The following is a 25,249-nucleotide window of genomic DNA, read 5'->3' as shown; positions in this document are numbered from 1 at the left end:
GTATTTTGTTTATTTATTAATTTTTTTTTTAAATTTCTGTCTTTTCTAGGGCTGCACCTGCGCATATGGAGGTTCCCAGGCTAGGGGGTCTAATCGAAGCTGTAGCTGCTGGCCTACACCACAGCCACGGCAACACTGGATCCTTAACCCACTGAGCGAGGCCAGGGATCGAACCCGTAACCTCATGGTTCCTAGTCGGATTTGTTAACCACTGAAACACGACAGGAACTCCCTCATTGAGGTATTTTGAACAGAGCTGTTTTCATTCCTTTCAATTTCTAATATCAGTTTTTAACTAAGCAAACTCTCTCTCTCTTAGGGAGCTCCTTTAGGGGATAGCTCTGTGAGGGGTATCCCTTTAACTCATCCTTTTGTTTGTCACAGTGGGGCGGGGGTGTGGGGAGGGAGCACTACAGGAATCGAGGAAGGATGCACAGGACAGTCCACACAACAAAGACATTTTCAATCTAAAAAGCCAATAGTAATGTGGTTGAGAAACCCTGCCACAGGTTTTATTTGCTACTTTGCTTTTATAAACAATACGAGGCTTATCCACATCTCTGAATGTGCTTGTGTGAGATTTCCTCTAGAGGGACAGAATCCTAAATAGGATGGAGAGGAGGCTCTGGATTTAGTTGGGTTCCTGTCCACCTTCCACCATTTACTCACCGAATGACCTCGGGCAAATTACTTAATCTCTCTTAACCTTGGTTGACTTGTCCTCAAAGCGCAGTTAGTACTTTCCTATGTAAATGAGCTAACAGGGAGTTTGCATCGTGGTGCAGTGGAAATGAATCTGACTGGCATCCATGAGGACACAGGTTCAATCCCTGGCCTCAATCAGTGGGTTAAGGATCCGGCGTTGCCGTGAGCTGTGGTGTAGTTCGCAGACACGGCTCGGATCTGATGTTGCTGTGGCTCTGGTGTAGGCCCACAGCTTAGCTCTGATTGGACTTCTAGCCTGGGAACCTCCATATGCTGCGAGTGCAGCCCTAAAAAGGAAAAAAAAAAAAAAGGAAAAGAAAAACTCTCTCACATGAATGATGAACATTATTCTAAATTTTAATACTTTTATATTTGATCTTTAAACCAGCTAGATTTTTTGTTTATGGTATACTGTGCAAGTCTAGATAGTCAGTTATGGCAACAAGTGGGACTGCACGAAACTAAAAACCTTCTGCATAGCAAAAAAAAACAAGCAACAAAATGAGAAAACAGGGAGTTCCCATCGTGGCGCAGCAGAAATGAATCCTGACTCGGGACCACGAGGTTACGGGTTTGATCTCTGGCCTCACTCAATGGGTTAAGGATCCAGTGTTGCTGTGACCTATGGTCTAGATCACAGATGCAGTTCAGATCTGGCATTGCTGTGGTTGTGGCATAGGCTGGCAACTGTAGCTCCAATTTGACCCCAGCCTGAGAACGTCCATATGCCACAGGCATGGCCCTAAAAAAGACCAAAAAAAAAAAGTCTATTGAGAGAGTTCCCTGGAGGCTCAGGGGGTTAAGGATCTGGTATTGTCACTGCTGTGGCTTGGGTCGAATGCTGAGAGTGTGGCCAAAAAAAAAGTCTGTTGAATAGACTGAATAGACATTTTTCCAAAGACATACAAACGGCCAAAATGTACATTACAAAGGTGCTCGATACCATTCATCAGCAGGGAAATGCAAATTGAAATCACAATGAGACATCACTCCACACCTGTTAGAATGACCATCACTGAAAAGACAAGTGCCGGCAAGGATGTGGGGCAAAGGGAACCTTGGTGCTCTGTTGGTGAATGTAAATAGGTACAGCAACTGTGGAAAAGAGTTTGGAAGATTCTCCAAAAAATGAAACATGGAACGACCGTATGGTCCAGCAATCCCACTTCTGGGTCTATATCTGAAGGAAAAAGGAAATCAGGAATTCAAAGAGATACCTGCATTCCCTTGGTCATGACAGCATTATTGACAAGAGCCAACACCTGGAAACCACTTAAGTGTCCATCAACAGGAAAATGGATAAAGCAAATGTACGTATGTATATATCTAATATATTTATATTCAGCCATAAAAAGATGGAAATCTTGATTCTTGGCAATATGGATGGACCTTGAGGGCATTCGGCTACGTGAAACATCAGACAAATAGTCTTTGATCTCGATTGTATGTGGAAACTCCACCACACTCATAGAGATAGAGAGTAGGGTGGTGGTTGCCAGGAACTGAGGGGTAGGGGAAATTGGAAAGTGTGGGTCAAAGGGTACAAAGTTTTAGTTATAGGATGACTAAGTTCCCTACTGTACAGTGTTGTGACTATAGTTGTTTTTTTTGTTTTTTCGTTTTTTGTCTTTTTGCCATTTTCCACAGCATATGGAGGTTCCCAGCTAGGGGTCGAATAGGAGCTGTAGCCACCGGCCTACGCCAGAGCCACAGCAATGCAGGATCTGAGCCGTGTCTGCAACCTACACCACAGCTCACGGCAATGCTGGATCCTTAACCCACTGAGCAAGGCCAGGGATCGAACCTGAAACATCATGGTTCCTAGTCGGATTCGTTAACTACTGAGCCACGACGGGAACTTCGTGACTGCAGTTAACCATACTGTATTGTATACTCGAAAGTTGCCTCAAGAATAGATCTTTAATGTTCTCACATTAATAACAACAAAAAGGTAACTATGTGAAGAGAAGGATGTGTGAACTAATCTTATCATGGCAAACATTTCACAATATATACACGTACCAAAGCATCGCACTGTGCACTTAATCCTTCACAATGTTCTATGTCAATTATGTATCAGTAAAGCTGGGGGATGGGGGCGGGTGGGGGAAGGAAGGTCAGATGTCTTCAGGGGCCAGGCAGACAAGAGGGAGGAAGAAGTGGTAGGGGAAATAAAACACCCACCCTCTCTAAAGTCATCCAAATTACCCTTATGTTGAAAATCACCAGGTCAAATAAAACCTGGTTTAATAGTTAAATTCTGCCTCCAGGGGTCAGCAGTTTAAGATGCGTATAAGCTATAAAATATTACGCAAACATTAAGATGCTTTAATTCAACCTCAAAGCAAACAACGAGAAAGATCTTTTCATAACATTTCTGAAACAGAGGTATAATATTTCTGAAAGCCTGTGGCTTGCAACGGTTGCTATAATTAGGGTAATTGTATAATCTGTCATCCAAGCAGGACACTTTTGAGAATGGAAGGAAGTGCTACTCATCACACCAGCACCATCCCAGGCAAACCAGAATATATGATCACTCCGACTATAATCAGAACATCACTCCCAAGCCCTGTCTGACCTAAGATTAGGATCTGGTAAACATGAAGGGGTCACTCCTTGGTGGGGACAGATGGCAGAGAGAGAGGAGGTAAGGGCGGAGGCTGGGATGGAGAGGGAATGGGAAGCGAGAAAGGATCCTTCTCTTACACAAGGAGGCAAGGTTACAATGATGCAAATGGAGGTTGGGGGACACTGGTCGATATTTTCCTGGTCAGGACCGAAGCCCCAGGGGAAGGTGTTTCAGAGATCAGAGAAGCACCAAGAAGCAGGAAGAAATACAGACAAAACAAAGAATGCTCATGGAGACGCTAGAGATGGAAAACATTTGAGAAAAAACCCAAAGAGGACAGATTTGCTACAGGTGCTATGGGGAAGTAAAAGATCAGCCAGGATGGAGAACAGCCCTTTCAGAGAGGAAGTTCCTTGCTCCTCCCACTGTGCTAGGAATCCCCCCCCCAGCCCCGCCCCATGAGGGGAATGGTTGCTTTTCCTTATAAATAATGGGAAAGCCCCTGAGTGGGTGATTACATCTTCCACATTTGCACAAAACTCTTAAAAGGGTAGAGCCAAACTACAAGAGGCAGGGAATTACCCTCTTCCTTCCTTTCCATGTTTTTCCATGGTTCGGGCTCTGCATACAAGAGATGTTCAACGCATCACTGGTGACCTGCTGTGACCTTTCGGGAGGTGACTTCCAGCCCCTCTACTCCCTCCCTGAACAACTGCCAGTGGACTTTGGTGCCCTGGTCCTTCTGATCTCTGTTAATGGCCTCATAAACATATCTTTAATTAGTCCAAGGTTCAGGACAACTTGCCCCATTTTATAAGCAGGATAAATCCATTTACAATATCCATTTGTTCGCGAGAGGTAGTGAGGTAGCATTGCCCATCGGTTTTCTTCTTTATGATAGTCCCTACATTGGTTTTACTCTTTTCTTTTTGCCTTTTTTTTTTTCTGTTTATTTATTTATTTATTTTTTGCTTTTTAGGGCCACACCCGTGGCATAAATAAATTCCCAGGCTAGGGGTCGAATCGGAGGTCGAATCGGAGCTACAGCTGCCAGCCTACACCACAGCCACAGCAACGCAGGCTCCGAGCCATGTCTGTGAGCTACGCCACAACTCATGGCAATGCTGGATCCTTAACCCACTGAGTGAGGCCAGGGATAGAACCCGATCATGGATATGAGTTGTGTTCGCTAACCGCTGAGCCACGATGGGAACTCCTGGTTTTAATCTTTTCTATTATTCTTTTTTTTTTTTTTTAATCTTTTCTATTATTCCTTTTTTTTCTCTAGCACTTCTTTTCCTCCTTCCTGCTTCTCTGATGGACCCTTTGACCTTCATCTCCTCTGTTTCCTCCTTTTGTAGAACCAGTGTCCACAGCAGGATCCTAGACTCTCTGCAGACTTGACGCTGCCGTCGTCTCCATCATGGCTGGTCAGCAGTTTACCAACAAGCTTCAGGAGGAGGTGATCTGCCCCATCTGCATGGATATCCTGCAGGACCCTGCTACCATCGACTGTGGGCACAGTTTCTGCCTCCAATGCATCATGCGGAGCAGGGAAGGATTGGACAGCGTTATTAAATGTCCCCTCTGCAACAAAATTGTGAAGAGGGACACGATAAGGCCCAACTGGCTGTTGGTGAATCTGGTGGAGAAAATCCAAGCTATGGATCCCTCCGAGGAACAGCCAGAAGTGAAAGAGCTGAAGTGTCCGAAGCACGGGGAGAGGTTTCATTACTTCTGTGAGTCCGATGGGAAGGTCCTCTGTGTGGCGTGTTGTGGATCCAAGGACCACAAATTCCACAACACAATTTTGCTAGAAGAAGCTGCCCAGAGTTTTCAGGTAGGCATTTGGGGGTCCCTTCCCTGTTCCCCCACCACAGACCAGGAGTTCAGTGAGGGCCTGGAAACCGTCACCTCCTGCCTCTGGTTTGTACCGCATTGCTGCCATCTTGGCACTTGAGCAGACACTTCACGGTCAGGTCCGGTAGGTTCAAATGTCTGTGTGTGAAGAGCTGATGCCTGTTGAAGCCAAGGGGTAATGGAGAATGGAAAGAATGCAGGGATTTTGAGACAGAAGGTGTGGGTCCAGATTCAGACTCCTGAATTGACTCTGTGACCTTCAAGGAATTCCTTTACCTCTCTGTGCTTCGCCTTTCAAATGGGACAAACAAAATGTATTTTTAAAGAATTGTTGGTATGGGAGTTCCCACCATGGGTCAGTGGTTAACGAATCTGACTAGGAACCATGAGGTTGCGGGTTCGATCCCTGCCCTTGCTCAGTGGGTTAAGGTTCTGGCGTTGCCGTGAGCTGTGGTGTAGGTTGCAGACTCGGCTCGGATCCTGCGTTGGGTGGCTGTGGTGTAGGCTTGGCAGCTACAGCTCCAATTAGACTCCCAGCCTGGGAACCTCCATATGCCGCGGGTGCCGCCCTAGAAAAGGCAAAAAGACCAAAAAAAAAAAAGGAATTGTTGGTATGGCAAATGAGAGGTTTGTGGAAATGCTTCAGTAATCCCAAAGCACATCCAAATATTAGTCATTAATATATTAGTTATAATTTACTAGCACATTCCTTTCTAGTGCATCACTTAGGCTCCGACACTGCACCCCAGCCCCCAGTTTGAACAGCAAAGGTGGCTCTATTAATCTTTATACAAGGATAGAGTTCCCATTGTGGCTCAGTGGTTAATGAATCTGACTAGCATCCATGAGGACGCAGGTTCAATCTGGCCTTGCTCAGTGGGTTAAGGATCTGGCATTGGCGTGAGCTGTGGTGTAGGTTCAGATGTGGTTCAGATCCCGTGTTACTGTGGCTGTGACGTAGGCCGGCAGCTACAGCTCCAATTCGACCCCTAGCCTGGGAACCTCCATATGCTGCAGATGCAGCCTTAAAAAGCAAAAAAAAAAAAAAATCATTACACAAGGATGCACCCACCCTCCAGGGAGATCAGAGGGTGTCATGAGGCCAAGAAAACTCCAGGAATTGCCAAGATAACTCTCTCCCCACAGGGGCAGATTCAATCACAGGTGGAGGCCCTGCTGCAAAAGGAGAGGGCGATCGTTCAAATGAAGTTACAAGGTGACCAGAGGATCACTACCTTGATGGTAAGAAAAAAACTCAGGAGTTTCTGTCATGGCTCAGTGGAAATGAAAATGACTAGAATCCATGAGGATATGGATTCAATCCCTGGCCTCGCTCAGTGGGTTAGAAATCTGGCATTGCCATGAGCTGTGGTGTGGGTCACAGATGCGGCTCAGATCCTGCATTGCTGTGGCTGTGGTGTAGACTGGCAGCTCCAGCTCCTATTTGACCCCTAGCCTAGGAACCTCCATATGCTGTGGGTGCAGCCCCCAAAAGACAAAAAAGACAAAAAACTTTTAAAAAGAAAAAAAAGAAAATGAAGACATTGTAAACCCACCTAATTATCTTTACCTGTGTTGTGTGTGTGTGTGTGTGTGTGTGTGTGTGTGTGCTCACGCACGTGCAGAGGGAAAAAAAATCTGTGTGAAAGCCAATTATAAACTGAAAAGCCTTCTGGAAATGTGAGTACTAGATACCGAAGTATTAAGTGTTAGATATGTAGGTGCTATCAGACAAGAAACATAAACAAGTAACCCCAAACAAAAATGAAGCACATAGTAAGTGCTTTAAAAAATGCTGTTCTCGGGGAGTTCCTGTCATGGCTCAGTGGTTAACGAATCCAACTAGGAACCATGAGGTTGTGGGTTCAGTCCCTGGCCTCGATCACTGGGTTAAGGATCCGGCATTGCCGTGAGCTGTGGTGTGGGTCCCAGACGCTGCTCGGATCTGGTGTTGCTGTGGCTCTGGCGTAGGACGGTGGCTACAGTTCTGATTGGACCCCTAGCCTGGGAACCTCCATATGCCGAGGGAGTGGCCCTAGAAAAGGCAAAAAGACAAAAAAAAAAAAAATGTTGTTTTCTTCCCCTTTCCTTTTCTCCAGGTCTGTCATGCTGCTCAGGATAAACTTAATACAATGGAAACTGAGTAAAAAGGGGTAGAAGGAGCTTTGAGGCCACCCTCGCATCTTCTGAGTGTCCGTTTTCCTTGCCCCCAGGCCCAGGTCGAACAGGAGAAGCAAAAGATCAGCACGGTATTCGAACAGCTGCTTCAGGCGTTGAAGGAGGAGAAGAACTTCCTCCTGTCTCGGATCAACTGGCTGGATCAGGAGCTGACCAAGGACAGGAACTCCTACCTCGCTTCCGCCGAGGCGCAGCTGCAGTCTCTCAGGAAGCTTAAGGATTCCCTGAAGGCCAGGCAGCTTCTGCCGCCCAGAGAGATGCTCCAGGTAAGAGTTCCTGGGGGGCCAAGTTGTAAGGAGCTAGCGTCCCTCCTAGTCACAGCTCAGCGCACTGACCACCTGGCACAATACCAGAGACGGCCACCACTCTCCTGCCCCAGGCCCCGTGCTGCCCAGGACAAGGACGGTGTGAGCCACGGTGTGATTTAGTGCATAATGCACACCATGTATGTCATTTAGAAATATAACAGGATGGAGTTCCCGTCGTGGCTCAGTGGTTAACGGATCCAACTAGGAACCATGAGGTTTCGGGTTCCATCCCTGGCCTTGCTCAGTGGGCTAAGGATCCAGCGTTGCCGTGAGCTGTGGTGTAGGTCGCAGACGCAGCTCTGATCTTGCGTTGCTGTGGCTCTGGCGTAGGCTGGCGGCTACAGCTCCGATTGGACCCCTAGCCTGGGAACCTCCATATACCGAAGAAGCAGCCCAAGAAATTGTAAAAAGACCAAAAAAGAAAAAAGAAATATAACAGGAACATGTGTATAATTCAGAATTATATTACACATATGCAATTTAAACTTTTTCTAGTAGCCACATTAAAAAGATAAAAAGAAAAATAATTTGAACACCATATTTTATTTAACCCAATATATCCAAAATATTCTCATTTCAATCTGTTAACCAGTATTCTTAAAGTATTCAGGAAATATTTTATAAACCTCCCCCCTTTAAAAAAATTGAGTCACTGTGGCTCAGTGGGCTAAGTCCCTGACTAGTATCCATGAGGATGCGGGTTGGATCCCTGGCCTCACCCAGTGGGTTAAGAATCCATTGTTGCCGCAAGCTGTGACATCACAGATGTGGTTCTTGTATCCTGTGTTGCCGTGGCTGTGGCTGGCAGCTGCAGCTCTGACTGGACCCTACCCTGGGAACTTCCATATGTGGCTGGTGTGACCATAAAAAGAAAAATAAATAAATAAAAACAAAAACTGAGTCTTTGAAATCTGGTATATGTTTGGCAGATCTTAACTCAGACAGCAATTTTTTTTTTCACTTTTTTTTTTTTTTTTTTTGTATTTTGTCTTTTTGTTTTTGTTGTTGTTTTTGCTATTTCTTGGGCCACTCCCGCGGCATATGGAGGTTCCCAGGCTAGGGGTCCAATCGGAGCTGTAGCCACCGGCCTACGCCAGAGCCACAGCAACGAGGGATCCGAGCTGCGTCTGCAACCTACACCACAGCTCACGGCAACGCCGGATCCTTAACCCACTGAGCAAGGGCAGGGACAGAACTCGCAACCTCATGGTTCCCAGTCGGATTCGCTAACCACTGCACCACGACAGGAACTCCAGACAGCAAATTTTTAATGGTTGAAATAAAATGTAATCTGACCAAATATAGGTGTGTTTAATGAAAACAAATATTTTACACGATGTCTGTTTTTTAATTTAAATATGGGATTAGTGAAACTTCAATAAAATTAAAAATTTGGTTCCTCATCATACCAGCCACATTTCAAGTGTTCAGTAGCCACGTGTGGCTGGTGGCTACCATATTGGACGGTGTGGGTTTAGCAGATGCACAAAATAAGCTGAGGTCCCTCCTGAATCCATCTCCCATTCCCACCAGTTCAGACATCCTTTTTTTTTCTTTCTTTCAAAAAAGACAATGCAAAGCCATTCCAGCCCTTGTCCCCCCTCTCCTGTCTCAGAGACAAAATGTATGTTCCAGTAACTCAGTGAATTCCCCTCGAGGTCTATTATCCCCCTTATCAGATGCTCCTTGGAAGAACCTTTATGGAGGGTGAGAAGGGAGGGATGTTCTCATTCCACCTGCTCTACCCCACCCCCACCCCCACCCCCAGCAGGGTCTACACCTCCTCCTGGGCTCCCGTGAATCAGCCCTGTGCTGAAGCTGTCTGTCTGTTTCTCTTTCTCTTCTAGGACATCAAACCTGTCTTGAGCAGGTATGACGGGCCACCCCAAATGCATTTTGCCTACTGACTCCTTCATCTTACAATGCTCCACATATATTCAAACACACCCATCATTCCTCCCTCCCAAATTCCTGCCTACTCTACCTGCAGTCAGGAACTTGGGCTGCAGAGGGAAAAAGCCTAAGCCGAGAGCGTGAGCTTGTTGGCTGGTTCCTAAAGAGAAGAGCTGTTTTCTTCAGGATCCTATTTCTTCATCGCAGATTCTCCTATTTCCTCGCACCTCCTGCGTGACCCCCTGCTCCAATTGATGGCCCCTGGGTTCCCTGCCCATCTCCCTGCCCCCTTCTTCTCTGCTTCTCTCTGGCTTCATGTCCCATCTGCAGTTCCATGTCCCCCTGTGCCCTACCTCACCCTGGCCCCGTGTCCCTGGCCCTGGCCTCCTGACTTCCAGCTCACTGTCCTTTGATTTCCTGCCCCACCCCCAAGACTCCATCACTGCATCCTCATCTCCGTGTCACAGCACCCCCTCCCCTGCACCCCATCCCCTGATCCCCACATCTAGTTTAACCATATCTTCTTAGGAGTGCAGGATTTAGATTTCTCAGCCCACCTCCTGTTTCAGCGGACCTGGAGAAAAAACTCAACGAAACCAAATTACGGCATGAATCCCTTATAGAGAGCCTAAAGAAATTCCAAGGTAAGGAAGAGGCTGTCACCTTCTCAGTTCTAGAGGATTCTTCCTCCATCCCCCCAAGGAAATGGGGCGGGAACTCAGCCATGACGGTGGTGATCACAGGACCTTTCCAATGCCAGGCTCTCTGCTGACCCGCGGCATATGGAGGTCCCCAGGCTAGGGGTTGAATTGGAGCTGTAGCCCCTGGCCTACACCACAGCCACAGCAATGCCAGATCCAAACTGCGTCTGCGACCTACACCACAGCTCATGGCAACGCTGGATCCTTAACCCAGTGAGTGAGGCCAGGGATCGAACCCGCATCCTCATGAATGCTAGTTGGGTTTATTACCACTGAGCCACAAAGGGAACTCCCTTCCCTGCATTTCTTACACTCTGTCTTCATCATGTATTGATTGTCTGCCTCCCTGACTCCTGTGAAAGCCCCAAGAGGTCCCCTTGCCCAGCACAATGACTGTCAGAAAGTTGGTGCTCAGTTGTCCCAGGGCCTTCAGGCAGAGACTGTGGGACCTCCAGCAAGTCGCTTTCACTGCTCTGGGTCACATTGGAGCTCTGACTATTCCTGACTACAGAAGAAGAGAAAATGGATTCAAAGTTAATGACATTCAGGAGTTTCCACTGTGGCTCAGTGGTTAACGAATCATGACTGGCGTCCGTGAGGACACACATTTGGTCCCTGGCCTTGCTCAGTGGGTTAATGATCCAGCGTTGCCATGAGCTATGGTGTAGGTTGCAGATGAGGGTTGGATCCTGTGTTGCTATGGCTGTGGTGTAGGCCAGCAGCTACAGCTCCAATTTGACTCCTAGCCTGGGAACCTCCATATGCTGTGAGTGCAGCCCTGAACAAACCAACCAACAAACAAAAAGGCAATGACATTCTGGGGAAACTGCTCTTCCAGGCTTGCAGGGAGACAGACATCAGGCAGAGGTGGATGAGTTGGGCATTAGATACTCGGTTAGATGTTTTCAGAAACTTGTCTGGGTTTGTGACCAGGAAGGCGCTTAGATGTTTTTGTGAGTCCCCTTCATTGCAAAGGCTGTGCTTGTCTAAGCCAGGGGTAAAGAGCTGGATGGAGTTTTCTTGCTGGAAATGTCACAAGAGCCCCCCAGCCATTCACACACACCCCCCCATGTGCCTTTGGAAGAAGAGGACGAGGACAAGGCCCCAAGAACCCATCCATTCAGCCAGGAATCTTCGCTCACCAAACACAGACAAAGAACAGTGGTTTTGCTTGTAATTTTGTTGTTTTGAGCTTTTTTCCCCAGTAACTGCTCTGCTTTGTCTGGCTCTTCCATTCCACAGGATGTGATCGTATCTCGCACAACAATGTCACAGTCACTTCAGGTTTAAGAGAGTTTAGTTCTGAAGTTCCCGTCATGGTGCAGCAGAAACGAATCGACTAGGAGCCATGAGGTTGCGGGTTTGATCCCTGGCCCCACTCAGTGGCTTAAGGATCCAGCATTGCTGTGAGCTGTGGTGTAGGTCACAGACGCAGCTCGGATCCCAAGTTGCTGTGGCTGTGGTGTAGGCTGGCAGCTGTAGCTCTGATTTGACCCCTGGCCTGGGAACCTCCATATGCTTCAGGTGCAGTCCTAAAAAGCAAATAAAATAAAGTAGTTTAGGTCCAGTTCAGAATTTCCAGGGATCCGCTACCTTTCCACTTCAGCACAGGCTGGATATGGGCAGGGAGGCGAGGGCTACGAAGACGCACTTTGTGGTGGAGATGAGCGTGGTCTGTTTTGTCTTACATGTGCACACGCACGGGCACGCACACACACACACACATGATCCCCCAATTCCTACCCCCTGCCCCGGTGTGTGTGTGGGGAGCACTGGGTTAAGGATCCAGGGCCAAAGATCCCAGGCCCCGGGAACTTTCATATATGCCTCAGGTGCAGTGGAAAATATAATTAACATTAATTCTGAAAATACAAGTAAAATGAGCTTTTATCAGCTTCTTTTTACTCTTTGTTAACGTGACTGCTAGAAAATGTTCAGTGCTATTTGTGGCTCGGAGTGTATCGCTACGGGACAGTGCTGGGCTGGAGAGCCACTTTGGGAAGCAGAAAGGGCATCTCTCAGAGTTTCATACCTTCTTGGTCCACTGAGAAGATGAGAGACAAGTCCAACTCCCCACTCTGCAGAAGCATTTGAAATCAGTGCCCTGCTGGGTGGTTGTGGGTTCTTTGCTCAGCCTGTCTGAGCTCTCTCCATCTCATTCTGTTCTCTCTCCACAGACAAATGCCAGGCTGATGGCAAGAAAGATAAAAGCAGATTTCTCAAAGGCCTGGATAAGCACTATATAAAGAGCTGTAAGTGATGGTCGCTCCTGCCATTTGGGGAAAGTGAGAAAAGCCAAGGGGAAGAATTCTGTCACTCCAATTACATGAATGCCCAATATAGGTGATGCCCATTTCTCATCAATTGAGAAGAACAGGCACATGGATAGGTTTTATTATTTTGAACTCAGGTAACTCACAAAACAATGACCAATCCCCACATTTAGAAGTAATTCAAATGGAATTCCTGTCGTGGCTCAGCAGTAATGAGCCCGACTAGTATCCAAGAGGATGTGGGTTTGATCCCTGGCCTTGCTCAGTGGGTTAAGGATCCGGGGTTGCCATGAGCTGTAGTGTAGGTCACAGATTCGCCTCAGATCCTAAGTTGCTATGGCTGTGGCTGTGGCTGTGGGCAGCAGCTAAAGCTCCGACATGACCCCAGCCTGGGAACTTCCATATGCCATGGGTGCAGCCAAAAAAAAAAGTATCCAAAAATAATAGAAAATTTTATATTTATTTCTTCATGCCTCTGAGTAAGGGAGGAAAAGGTAAGACAAAGAGAAGATAAAAGCAGCTCAATCTCTGTAGTATTCGCTGCCCCCAGCCGTAGGCTGTGTTTCTGGTTGTAAGGCTGGGACAGCTCAGGGGATGGAGCCCCACTGTAACAGCAGCCGAGGCCAAAGTCATCAGAGATGGCTCTGCCCCACGAGAGGTAACACTAGAAGTACCCTTTCTTAAAGGCCCACGTGTGCTAAGCACCCCACAGCTAACAGTTCAAAAATCCCACAGCTCTTCTCCAAGGATGCGTGTCATTATCAGCAATTTACAGTAAGTTCCCTGCCAGTCCAGGGAGCTGCGCTAAGTTACCCAAGTCATGTGACTACTAATTGAAAAAGACAATCTTGGAACACATTTTGCCAACACCAGAAACCACATAATGCCTTCCAAAGCCAGGGAGCGCGGTCCTCTTCCTCCCCCAGTTCTCCATGACAGGAGCTATTGGTGTTTGCAGAGGTTAAGTCCCCACTGTGCTCTCTGCCTGGTGTGCTGTGGAGTGTGTCCCGTCCAGGCCCCCGGAAACACTCTAGGCCAGTAGGGAATCGCCCCCCCCACTCCCACCCTCTGCCATTACTAGGACCATCTGAATGGTTCCCACACTTCCCCATGGGTGGGGACGGGGGGGGGGAAGGGGGCAGTCTCCACTGAGAACCACTGATGCGTGTTCTTATTGATGGCGGCAGGTGTTTGGTTTTGGATTTTGCAAGTTTCTGGTTATCGAGACCAAAGTTGGTTTTCTCTCCCCATTCCTAGGGTACCTGTTAGAGAAAAGCAATCCTACACCGATGGAAACTTTGGAGCCTGAGTAAGCCCTTCAGGTAGGAGCCCAGCCTCTGAGCACTGGTGGCTTCAGGTGGTGTAGTCAGGAAAGCTGGAGTCCAAACGCACAGATAGGAATGCACTGAACTGACACCGCATAGGAAGGATGGTGAGCAACTGTACAAGGACTTCCCAACACACAGCATCACCCTCCCTGACTGGAGTTAGGTGGGGATGAAGAGCTGCTCTCAGTTCCAGCCTGGGTTGGAGGGGTATAGGGACAGAGCAGAAAAAGAGGTTTAGAGGGAGTTCCCATTGTGGTTCAGCGGGTAACAAACTGACTAGTATCCATGAGGATGCGGATTCAATCCCTGGCCTCGATCAGGGGATCCAGCATTGCTGTGAGCTGTGGTGTAGGTCTCAGATTAGGCTTGGATCTGGCATTGCTGTGGCTGTGATGTAGGCAGCTCTGATTCGACCCCAAATGCCGCAGATGCGGCCCTAAAAAGAAATAAAAAGAAAAGAGGGACTTAGAGAGACTGTTAAGAGGGCCTGGGAGTTGGGAGAGGAAGAAGGGCAGTGGAGTTGAATGTTCTTGAAGGTTTCAGATGCTAAGAGCTAGGACAGCATGGGCATATGGGGGTGGAGATAGCAGGCATTTCATCCATCTCCCCTCCCCCTTCCCAGAGTGGGACACCCCCGCCCCAGGAAATACTGTGCCATTCAATCAGTTTACCCCTAACTTGTTCGGGTGTACTTTTGTTACCAAACCAGGTTTGTTTGCCTGATGCGCAGCAAGCCAAATACTGAGATGCTGAGGTTTGAAGCAGAGAAGGTTTATTCACAAAGCCGCCAAGGGAGGAGGTGGGAGACCCACTCCTTGAAGGAAAGAGCCTCAATTTTCTTCTGAGATAATGAAACAAGGTGGCCTGAGGCATGGGAAAGGCGGAGTCCCCTTCCCCTCTGTTTGGGCAGGTGGATCCAGGTTACAGTCTTCTTTGTGGATACACTTTCAAAAATGAAGCTGCTTAGCATAATCTGAGGGTATCATTTTGAACCTCTGATGCGAAAAGTTGTTCATCAGACTCCTGCACAAGCCCAGTTTTAGCACTGCTGGTCCCAACCTGCCTTAGCCAGCCGGAACAGGACAAGAGCTGACACCAAGTTCCTAAAAAGCAACTTAAGCCCCCACTACCAAAGTAACCCATATGTCAGGAGTTCCCAACGTGGCTCAGTAGAAACGAATCTGACTAGCATCCAAGAGGATGCAGGTTCGATCTCTGACCTTGCCCGGTGGGTTAAGGATCCAGTGTTGCTGTGAGCTGTGGCATAGGTTGCAACTTCGGCTTGGATCCCACGTTGGTGTTGGGTGGCTGTGGTGCAGGCCAGCAGCTGTAGCTCTGATTTGACCCCTAGTCTGAGAACCTCCATATATGCCTTGGGAGTGGCCTTAAAAAGACCAAAAAAGTGACCCGTATGTCAGAGGTTTGATCTATCGCTGGTTAATGCTCGTGATATATTACATAGGCTACATGAAGCTTGGAGAGTATGCAATTAAAGAGAGGGAAAAGATAACTAAAATGAACTTAATAAGTAAAGGCAGTTTATATGCAGAGGGATTTTAACAAGCTGTACCCTTAAACATTGAGGTAAGACAAGCTCAAAAATTTCTGTTAGTCCGTGGCTTCAGGCCATGGACAATGATTGCTGCCTTGCTCCCATCGACCTCTTTTTTTCTCCTCTCCTTCTCCTTAAAGATGACAGAAACGCTAAACCACTACCGCCAAAGCTCAAACTATCACCTTCACTGCCCAACCTGTTCCGGAGCCGAAGCCGGGCCTCTATTGCCTCATTTGTTTTCTATTCAAACGAAGACAGCTCTGAAGACCCGGGAAGCCCTGGAGCTGCGTGGACTGAAGAGCTCAAGGCGGCGCTGAGTGAGTGGCTGAGAGCAATCAAGAGTCCCTGACTGCGTGGAGTGGGGCTGAGGGAGTGGAAGGTGGGAGAGAGGCCCCGGGCTACTGAGAACAGAGACGGGTGATGGTGGTGACACTTGGAGAAGGGAGCGGGTGTACTTGAGCAGAAAAAGGGCAATCGGGTAGCGTCAGCGCGTGGCTTCTGCTTATTGCTTTGGCTCTGGTGCCCCTTGTGGATGAAGAGTGTCACTACAGTTGATTGCTCAGGTCTTTTTTTTTTTTTTTTTTTTTAATTTAAATTATTTACCTAGGCATCAGTTCAGTCAGATTGGAATCTAAGAGACCAGTAAGAACTGCTTAGGTCACAATCTACCTTACTCATCCCCATGTACCTAGACACTCTTTCTCCTCTTCCCCACATTCCTACATCCTCCATCCCTCCCAATCCCCACCCTCCTTCCAGCAAGGGAAAACTAAGTAATATTACAGTACAAGGGTGTGAGATTAGATAGCAAATCAGGAGATACCATGAGTCTCTCGTTCCTAAGTCCGTGGCAAAGTCTGGAACCACGGCTATTCAAGCCATTGCGGGGGGGTGGGGGGTGGATGGAGGACTTCTGGCCTTGATAACCTATAACTCAATGATAACTCAATGTCCAAATTCAATGAAAATTGTGCCTGTGTGGTGAGATGAGAGCTAACTTTCTCCCTCCGTACCCCACCCCTCCATTCATCCCTGTCTTTGAGGGGCTGCACTTTAGAAAATTACTCCAGCACAGTCTGAGCCTTGACATCTTTTATATAAGTTCAGATCTTGTTCTGGATATGAGGACCACAGGAGATGGGGAAGGAAGAGGAAATAGTCTTGCTTTGGGTGTAGAAATGATGCCTTGTGACCAGCAGTGGAGAGCACCCACAGAGCAGCACATGATGAAATTTAAGGATTAACTTCAAGGAGGGGGAAGGGGCTAGGACTTCTCTGGGGACAAAGAGGACCTTGACTTTGAAGAGAAAGTCATCCTCAGGGGAAACTAAGAGGTAGGGGTCTGGAGGACTTGACCTGGGGCTAGCACCCCGGAAAGAGGCTACCACCCTCCTCATCTTCCCGCAGCCCCAGTGACCCTGGATGCGGCCTCGGCTCATCCGGACCTCATCATTTCCCAGGATCTGAAGACAGTGACGCTGGACCCTGTTCCTCAAAGTCGCTGTGCTGAACCCACTGACCCTGCTCGCTTCCATCCATTCCGCTGTGTTCTGGGCTTGCCAGGCCTCTCCTCGGGCTGCCAGACCTGGGAGGCGGAGCTTGAAGGGCCTGAAGGCGGGGGCTGCTTGGTGGGCGTGGCCTCGGAGCTGGTAACGCGGAGGGGCCCCCTGATGATCGAACCCTTGACTGGCTTCTGGGTGCTGCGCATTGTGGGTTTCGACTGCCAGGCGCTCACCGAGGGTGGCACCCGGGAGGAACTCTCAGTCCGTCCCAGGAAAGTGGGGATCCACGTGAATCACGAGGGCGGAGAAGTCGTCTTCTACGACTCCATCACAAGCAGCCGCATCTACACCTTCCACACCTCCTTTCCAGGGCAGGTCTTACCCTTTTTCCGGCTTCTTTTTCCGGGCACCCAGATCACCCTGAGTCCCTAGAGTTCTTTTGCCTTCCTCTCGGTCTCCTCCCCGTTACCCCCTCGCTTTGGGATGCGCTGTAGCTGGTATGTAGGGTTGAAGCTAGACTTCCAGGAGCCCTTTGCATACTTCATGCTCCCTAATCCAGGCCTGTTGCCTCTGATCCCGCTTTAAATTTTCCTTTGGTCTTTCAGTCCCCCTTTCCCCCCAACATGCCTAGGTTGAAAAGAAAGTTTCAAATACACGACAAAACTCCACACAAGACTATTTATTGTAGCACTTTTGTAACAGGACAAGACTGCAAACAACTCAAATGTAAGTCACTAGGGGATGGTTGAAAACTGCACAGAGAAAGCATCCAGCTGCATCCTGGTTGAGATGCAGATACAGGGGACGGGACAACTGACTTTGGGGCAGCTGTCTCCTCCTCCACTTCATTCCCAGAAGCTCCTGGGTGTGTGTATGGGCTTGGCCCATCTGGGCATTATCGTGGGATCTGAAAAACGGGATGCCGATGGCCAAAAACCACGGAAAGATGCTTGACATCACTAATTATTAGAGAAATGCAAGTCAAAGCTACAATGAGGTACCACCTCACACCAGTCAGAGTGGCCATCATCAAAAAGTCTACAAACAATAAATGCTGGAGAAAAGGGGACCCTTTACACTGTTGGTGGGAATGTAAACTGGTGCATCTACTATGAATAGCAGTATGGAGGTTCCTTAAAGAAACAAACTATAAAACTACCAAATGACCCTGCAATCCCACTCCTGGCATATATCATGCTGGACCATGGATATTGTCTCCCCAGGCAGTTCAGCCTGGCCTGCCCTCTTGCCTTCTACCCACTTTGCAAATGAAGACTCTCTATGTATTATTACAGGATGATGTCTAGGACATAAGTGAAAAAAGCAAGGTAGACAGCAGTGCCCACAGTATGCTACATTTTACCTAAGAAAAGGGAAATGTACATATACCTTTTTTGCCTATACTTGTTTTTTAAGTAGGAGGATAAACCAAAACCTAACAAAAACAGTTACCCAAGGGGAGAAAGGAAAACCGGGTGGAAGGAATGAGAGTCTTTTATTTTTTTATCTTTTTTTGCTTTTTTCGAGGGGGGGGCACACCCCTGTAAGTTCCCAGGCTAGCGGTCTAATCAGAGCGGATGTGAGCCGCATCTGCCACAGCTCAAGGCAACGCTGGATCCTTAACCCACTGAGAAGGCCAGGGATCAAATCCACATCCTCATGGATCCTAGCCAGGTTCTTTAACTGCTGAGCTGTGAAGGGAACTCCTAATCTTTTCTACATGTACCTTGTTTTGTATATTTGGCTTTGGAATCATGTAAATATTTTTATATTGTTATCAAACAAAATTAAATTAAGACAAAAAAATGAAATGGTATATGTAGTTGGTAGCTTAAATACTCTGTAGCTGGGAACTCCTTAGAGAAAATTTATTTTAGGAGACTTTAAAATGCAATAATTTAGCTGTATATCCTCAGTTGGATATAGCTTAATGACAAAAAGAACTGCAAATAGAACTTAAATATTTAAGTTATCATCTTGGTGATAATAATATTTTTGTGGTTATTCCAAATCTATTATGTATTTTATGTACAAGTACTTATATACACATACATAGTAGGATAAAGAAAAGAAGCAAATACACCAATATTATCAGGAACCAAGATTTTCAACCTAAAATATTAGATTTTTCTCTTATGTCTATGACATAAAAGAAGAGAAAAACATAGTGACCCCAGGAGTTCCTTAGCGGTGTAACAGGTTAAGGATCTGGTATTGTCACTGCTGTGGCTCAGGTCACTGCTGTGGTGTGGATTTGATTCCTGGCCCTAGGACTTCCATATGTTGCAGGAGTGGAAAAAAAAAAAAAAGAAAAGATAAGGAAAGAAAGGAAATATACAAGATGACCCTTGTCACACCAGATTGAGAGAAAGGTACTGGGGTCATGTTAAAAATGACTCAGCATTTGGAGTTCCTGTTGTGGCTCAGTGGCAATGAGCCCAACTGGTAACCACGAGGCCACAGGTTTGACCCCTGGCCCCACTTGGTGGGTTAATGATCATACATTGTGCTTGCTGTGTAGGTCACAGACATAGCTCGAATCTGGTGTTGCTCTGGCTGTGGTGTAGGCCTGGCCTGGGAACTTCCATATGCTTCAGGTATGGCCCTTAAAAAAAAAGACTCTGGAGCCAATTTGAAGGGAAAGATGGGATGTTTTTAGCATGAATAAGGATAATAACTATAACTGATTGAAACATCACATATGCAAAAAATTTATCAGTTCCTTATGATAATTAAAAAATAAACTCATTGATCATTTTTGAATGATGCTAGGAACCCATACAACTTTCTGAACACTGGTAAATACTCAGTTTTTATGCTACCATTCTTATACAAATATATCTAATATTTTTAGATATTAGGACAGTTCTTTATTACAAACTCCAGCTAAGAAATTAAGAAAGGATGGAAGAGAATCATTCATTTGTAACACCTAACGAAATAATGGACCCAGGCAATAACCATCAACAGCTGCTAGAAACATTGTGTGAAAAGCTGATGGGGAATCTAAGAAAGATGAATCAGGCTGAACAACACCCAAACCCACTGATCAGTCCTAGTATCATAAAAAGAGAGACAATCGAACATTATATGACAGCCAATGTAATACAACAGGAAGTAACAATTCGATGTATACTTGCCCAAAATGATGAACCTAACTAAAATCCATCAGGGTTCTGGATCTATCAGAATCACTTTAAGAAGGAATGCTACAGAGATGCAGTCAGCAAATCCCAGTTTGGGAAAATTCAAAGGACAAATGACCAGTTTTCTTCATCAAAGTAATTTCCAGGAGTTCCCGTCATGGCACAGCAGAAACGAATCCGACTAGGAACCACGAGGTTGTGGGTTCGATCCCTGGCCTCGCTCAGTGGGTTAAGGATCTGGCGTCGCCATGAGCTGTGGTGTAAGTCGCAGACGAGCCTCGGATCTGGCGCTGCTTGTGGCTCTGGAGTAGGCCAGCAGCTGTAGCTCCGACTGGACTCCATATGCCGTAGGTGCGGCCCTAAAAAGACAAAAAAAAAAAAAAAAGAAAAGAAAAAGAAAGAAATTTCCAGAAGAAAAAGGGGGAGGGGTGTAGAAAGGGAAACCATAGATTAAAAGAAACTTAAAGGACATATCAACCAAATGCAGGGGTGGACTTGTATGCATCCTGGTTTGAACAGATTAATTGTAATCTAATTTTTAATACATGAGACAGAAATTTGAACCCGGACCCTACATTGTGCATTTTAAAGATGTGAAAATTGTACTGTGAAAAAAGGTTTGGGGGAGTTCCCATTGTGGCTTAGTGGTTAAGGAAACTGACTAGCATCCATGAGGACGCGGGTTTGATCCTTGACCTCGGTCAAGGACTAGCCTGATAACTTCCACATGCTGCGGTGTGGCCCTTAAAAAAAAAAAAAAAAAAGGTTTTGGTCATACTGAAGTTTTATCAATAAAATAAATATGTCTGGGATTTGCTTAAAAACAACACACTGGGAAAGGGGGGCAGGATGAGTGGGAAGTAACTGATGAAACAAAATCCATCATGAATTGATCATTGCCAAAGGGGGTGGTGGGTGCCAAGAGGGCATCATAGTATTTTCTCTACTTCATGAACAGTCGAACTTTTCATGGACGGTCGAACTTTTCCGTAATAAAAAAGTTGACACTTGGAGTTTCCCTCGTGTCACAGTGGAAATGAATCTGAAAGGAACCATGAGGTTTCGGGTTCGATCCCTGGCCTTGCTCAGTGGGTTGAGGATCCGGCGATGCCCTGAGTTGTGGTGTAGGTCGCAGACGAGCTCGGATCTGGCGTTGCTGTGGGCTGTGATGTAGGCCAGAGGCTACAGCTCCGATTGGACACCTAGCCTGGGAACTTCCATATGCGGCCCCAAAAAGAAAAAAAAAAAAAAAAAAAAAAAAGTTGACACCTAAAAATTTTTTAAAAGACATCCTCTCAGCGGGGTCTCCAACGGTCCGTATTTGAGAGTGAACCTAACTCAGAACCAAATACCCTTTCAAAGGTGTGGAAAGATTCTGCTGCCCCCCACCCCCGGACTGGTTTAGCCTGGTGTGGGAGAGGGTGTAGTTTCCCTTTCAAAGGCGAATCCGTCTGCCTTTTCTACTTCCTCATATTCAGAAACTAAAATTAATCTGGGACCAGAGGTACCCTCCTCTCTAACCTTGACCATGACCATCAAGCGCAACAAACATCTTTTTATAGTGTTGCCACCTAAGGAATCACAGTTGAACTCGGAGAAAGACTGCTCCTGTTTCCAGGATGACCTCGAAAAAGGAAAAGGGGCGAGAGGCTTGGAAACCCAGCGCCAAGAGGATGACAAGCTGACCTACGGAGAGCAAGACACAGGGTTCGGGCCAGAGTTCAAGTTTCCTCCTCTTCCACCGGGCGGAGAGCGGGGTGGGCGGATGGGTCGGGCTTCCCGGGCCTTCGCAGCCGCCCGGTTCCATCAGGGAGCCGGCTCATTGCAGGAGGCGTGGGGACCCGCCTGCCGACCTCCGGGCTGCGGCGCGCACAGCTCCGCAGGGAGAGGGCGGACCCGGGTGTCGGCTGGGGACGGCCAACACCCCCAGCGCGGATTCCAGGAGCGCGCCGTCAGCTCCGGCCCGGCTCCCCCATCCAGTTCCCCCGGTCGCTCGCGAGGCGCCATCGATTACATAAGCAGCCTGTTGGGTGACAGCTGGGGACACGGGGACCGGGACTCGCAAGTAACCCCCTCCGGACGTTCATTCAGCGTCATCCCCGGGCACAGTCCGCATTCCCTGTGTCCGGTGTTCACAGCCCTGGCTGTTGACATCGCACACTTGTATCCCGTTGTTTCCTTCTTTATGCAGCTTTAGCTTCCTTCCCAGAACTAGAGAGTTTTCCGGGCTGAATTATGTTGCTTTCACACTTTCTTTCTCCCTCCCTCCCCCACCCCCGACGCTTAGCACAGATCCTAGAATGAGGTAGTTGATTGATAGATATGTATTCCATGTAAACCATCTTCTTTTTTTAATTATTATTCAATGAATTTACCACATCTGTAGTTGTATAATGATCAGGAAACCATCTTCTAAGTCCTCTTTCCCGCGAAGGGCTCTTGTCAATCCCACTCAATTTAGGTGCACCAGCTTCAGCTCCCCTCCACCGGGAGGCCTTCCCCAGGCCCGGGATCCCGCTTCTTTCCCGTAGGAAGACCACGCACACTCCCATAGCATCCACCTCGGAAGAATGTGAACTCCTCCAGCGCAGAAGCAGCCTCTTACTCACCTTGGCGTCCCTCTCCCACCCTTCTTGCCCAGTTCTTAGTGAGTGAAGAGGTACTTTGTGACATGGTTTAAAATCTGCGGAGTTCTTCTCATGGAGTCCCTAACCTTGAACTGTGACCACTCTTTCTTCTCTCCCTGGGGGAGAGGAGCACTGTTTCAGACACTGACAAGCACAAAGAGAGTCCTGGCCACTCACACAGTGATAGGGTTGGGAAGTCAAATGGTCACTCAGGCCAAGGGCCTAGATTTCCATTCTCTAGTTCAAGGTGTTTTCTGCTCCTTCACAGGGTGATAACAGTACTAATAAGAACTTGTTGGAGTTCCCATCATGGCTCAGTGGTTAAAGAACCTGACTAGGAACCATGAGGTTGGGGGTTCTATCCCTGGCCTCGCTCAGTGGGTTAGGGATCTGGCGTTGCCATGAGCTGTGCTGTAGGTCACAGACAAGGCTCGGGTCCCACGTCACGTTGCTGTGGCTCTGGCTCTGGTGTAGGCTGGCAGCTGTAGCTCCAGTTGGACCCCTAGGCTGGGAACCTCCATATGCTGCAGGTGCAGTCCTAGAAAAGACAGAAAAAAGAAAAAAAAAAAAAAAAAAAAGAACTTGTTTACAGGAGTTCTGTGAGGTTTCAAGCTCAATCCCTGGCTCTGCTCAGTGGGTTAAGGATCCAGCGTCACTGTGAGCTGTGGTGTGGGTTGCAGACGAGGCTGGGACCTGACGTTGCTGTGGCTCTGGCATAAGCCAGCAGCTATAGCTCCAATTCGACCCCTAGCCTGGGAACCTCCACATGCCGAGGGTATGACCTAAAAAGTTTACTAAATAGTTTCATACACGCGATTGCATCTGTTCCTCACAACCTCTTGAATTGAGTATCTTCACTTCCCTCACGTTGCAGACATGACACTGATGCTCAAACTCACGTCTTTCAACCCAAAACACACTTTAAAAAAGCCATCTGGGGGAGTTCCTGTTGTGGTTCGGTGGGTTAAGAACCCAACATAGTATCTGTGAGGATGTGAGTTCGATCCCTGGCTTCATTCAGTGGGTTAAGGATCTGGCATTGCTGTGAATATGGTGTACGCTGGCATTTGCAGGAACTTCCAAATGCCGTGGATTCGGCCCTAAAAAAGCAATAAACAAACAAACAAACAAACAAACCCCTGGAAAAGATAAATAGGCCCTAAAAAAGCAATAAACAAACAAACCAACCCCTGGAAAGATAAAGTATACAAAAAGTGTGGTTATAACAAATAATAACCTTTCCATGGTATTGCCTTCTACCTTGACCCCCTCAACACCTGTATTAGTTTTCTAGGGCTCTTATAACAAATTACCGCAAACTGAGTGGCTTAAAACAAGAAAAACTCTCCCAGTCTGGAAGCTGAATGTCTGGAATCAGGGTGTCGACAAGACTATGCTCTTCCTCGCTGCCTTCAGATTCCTGTGTGTGCAGGCAAACCTTGTCACCTGTGCTCACAGATGCATTAATCCAGTCTTTGGCCTCTCTCCCCATGGCCCTCTCTCCTGTGTCTCTGTGTTCAAATTTCTCTCTTCTTCTAGGGATACCAGTCATATTGGTTCAGGTATCTAGTCTGCCTTAATCCAGTATAACCTCATTTTAACTTGATTACATCTGAATAGACCCTCCTTCCAGGAGTTCCTCGGTGGCTCAGCAGGTTCAGGGACCCTCGTTGTCACTGCTGTGGCTCAGCTTGCTGCTGTGGTGCAGGTTCGATGCCTGGTCTGGGAACTTCTGCATGCTGTGACTGTGTCCCCCCCTCCCAAAAAAGGCTCTATTTCCAAATAACATCACATTCATAGGTATCAGGGGTTAGAACTTCAACATATCTTTTGGGCAGATACAACCCAATCCATAATAACTCCACCTATCGCCCCTGAAAAGTGTGAGGATAAAAAGAAAGAGAAAGGTAGTCAAAAAGGTACAACTTCCAGATATAAAAGAAATAACTACTCAGGATGCAATGTACAACATGAGAAATATAATTAACACTGATATATGATATATACAAAATTTTTTTTTTTTTTTTTTTTTTTTTTTTTTTGCTATTTCTTGGGCCGCTCCCATGGCATATGGAGTTTCCCAGGCTAGGGGTCGAATTGGAGCTGTAGCCACCAGCCTACACCAGAGCCACAGCAATACGGGATCCGAGCCGCGTCTGCAACCTACACCACAGCTCACGGCAACGCCGGATCGTTTAACCCACTGAGCAAGGCCAGGGATCGAACCCGCAAACCTCATGGTTCCTAGTCGGATTCGTTAACCACTGCGCCATGACGGGAACTCCCACAAAAATGTTTTTTAAAAAATAAATCTTAAGAATTCTCAATGCAAGGAATTTTTTTTTTCTATTTCTTTTTCTTTTTTTTTTTTTCTGGACACGCCTGTGGCATATGGAAGTTCCCTGGCCAGGGGTCCAATCAGAGCTGCAGCTGCCTGCCTGCACCACAACCACAGCAAAACTGGATCCTTAATCCACTGAGCGAGGCTGGGGATCAAACCCACATCCTCACGGATATCAGTCGGGTTCTTAATCTGATGAGCCACAACCAGAACTCCAAATCCTTCATATCATTATTATAATGATCTGTTTATGTGTCTTT

General features: G+C 47.2%; 1 protein-coding gene across 2 annotated transcripts; it reads left to right on the top strand.

Moving 5' to 3' along the window:
• TRIM31 (tripartite motif containing 31) lies at positions 4,118-20,584 on the top strand. Of its 2 annotated transcripts, NM_001206402.1 has the most exon segments (11): positions 4,118-4,143; positions 4,639-5,117; positions 6,284-6,379; positions 7,351-7,581; positions 9,471-9,493; positions 10,045-10,160; positions 12,395-12,469; positions 13,748-13,799; positions 13,802-13,812; positions 15,511-15,690; positions 16,781-17,543. In NM_001206402.1, coding segments are annotated over 10 exon segments (1,728 nt in total). In that variant the 5' UTR covers positions 4,118-4,143; positions 4,639-4,700; the 3' UTR covers positions 17,308-17,543.

The sequence above is a fragment of the Sus scrofa genome, chromosome 7 (assembly GCF_000003025.6).
Source record: "Sus scrofa isolate TJ Tabasco breed Duroc chromosome 7, Sscrofa11.1, whole genome shotgun sequence".
Classification (NCBI taxonomy): Eukaryota; Metazoa; Chordata; class Mammalia; order Artiodactyla; family Suidae; genus Sus; species Sus scrofa.
This window is presented reverse-complemented; position numbering and strand designations above follow the sequence as displayed.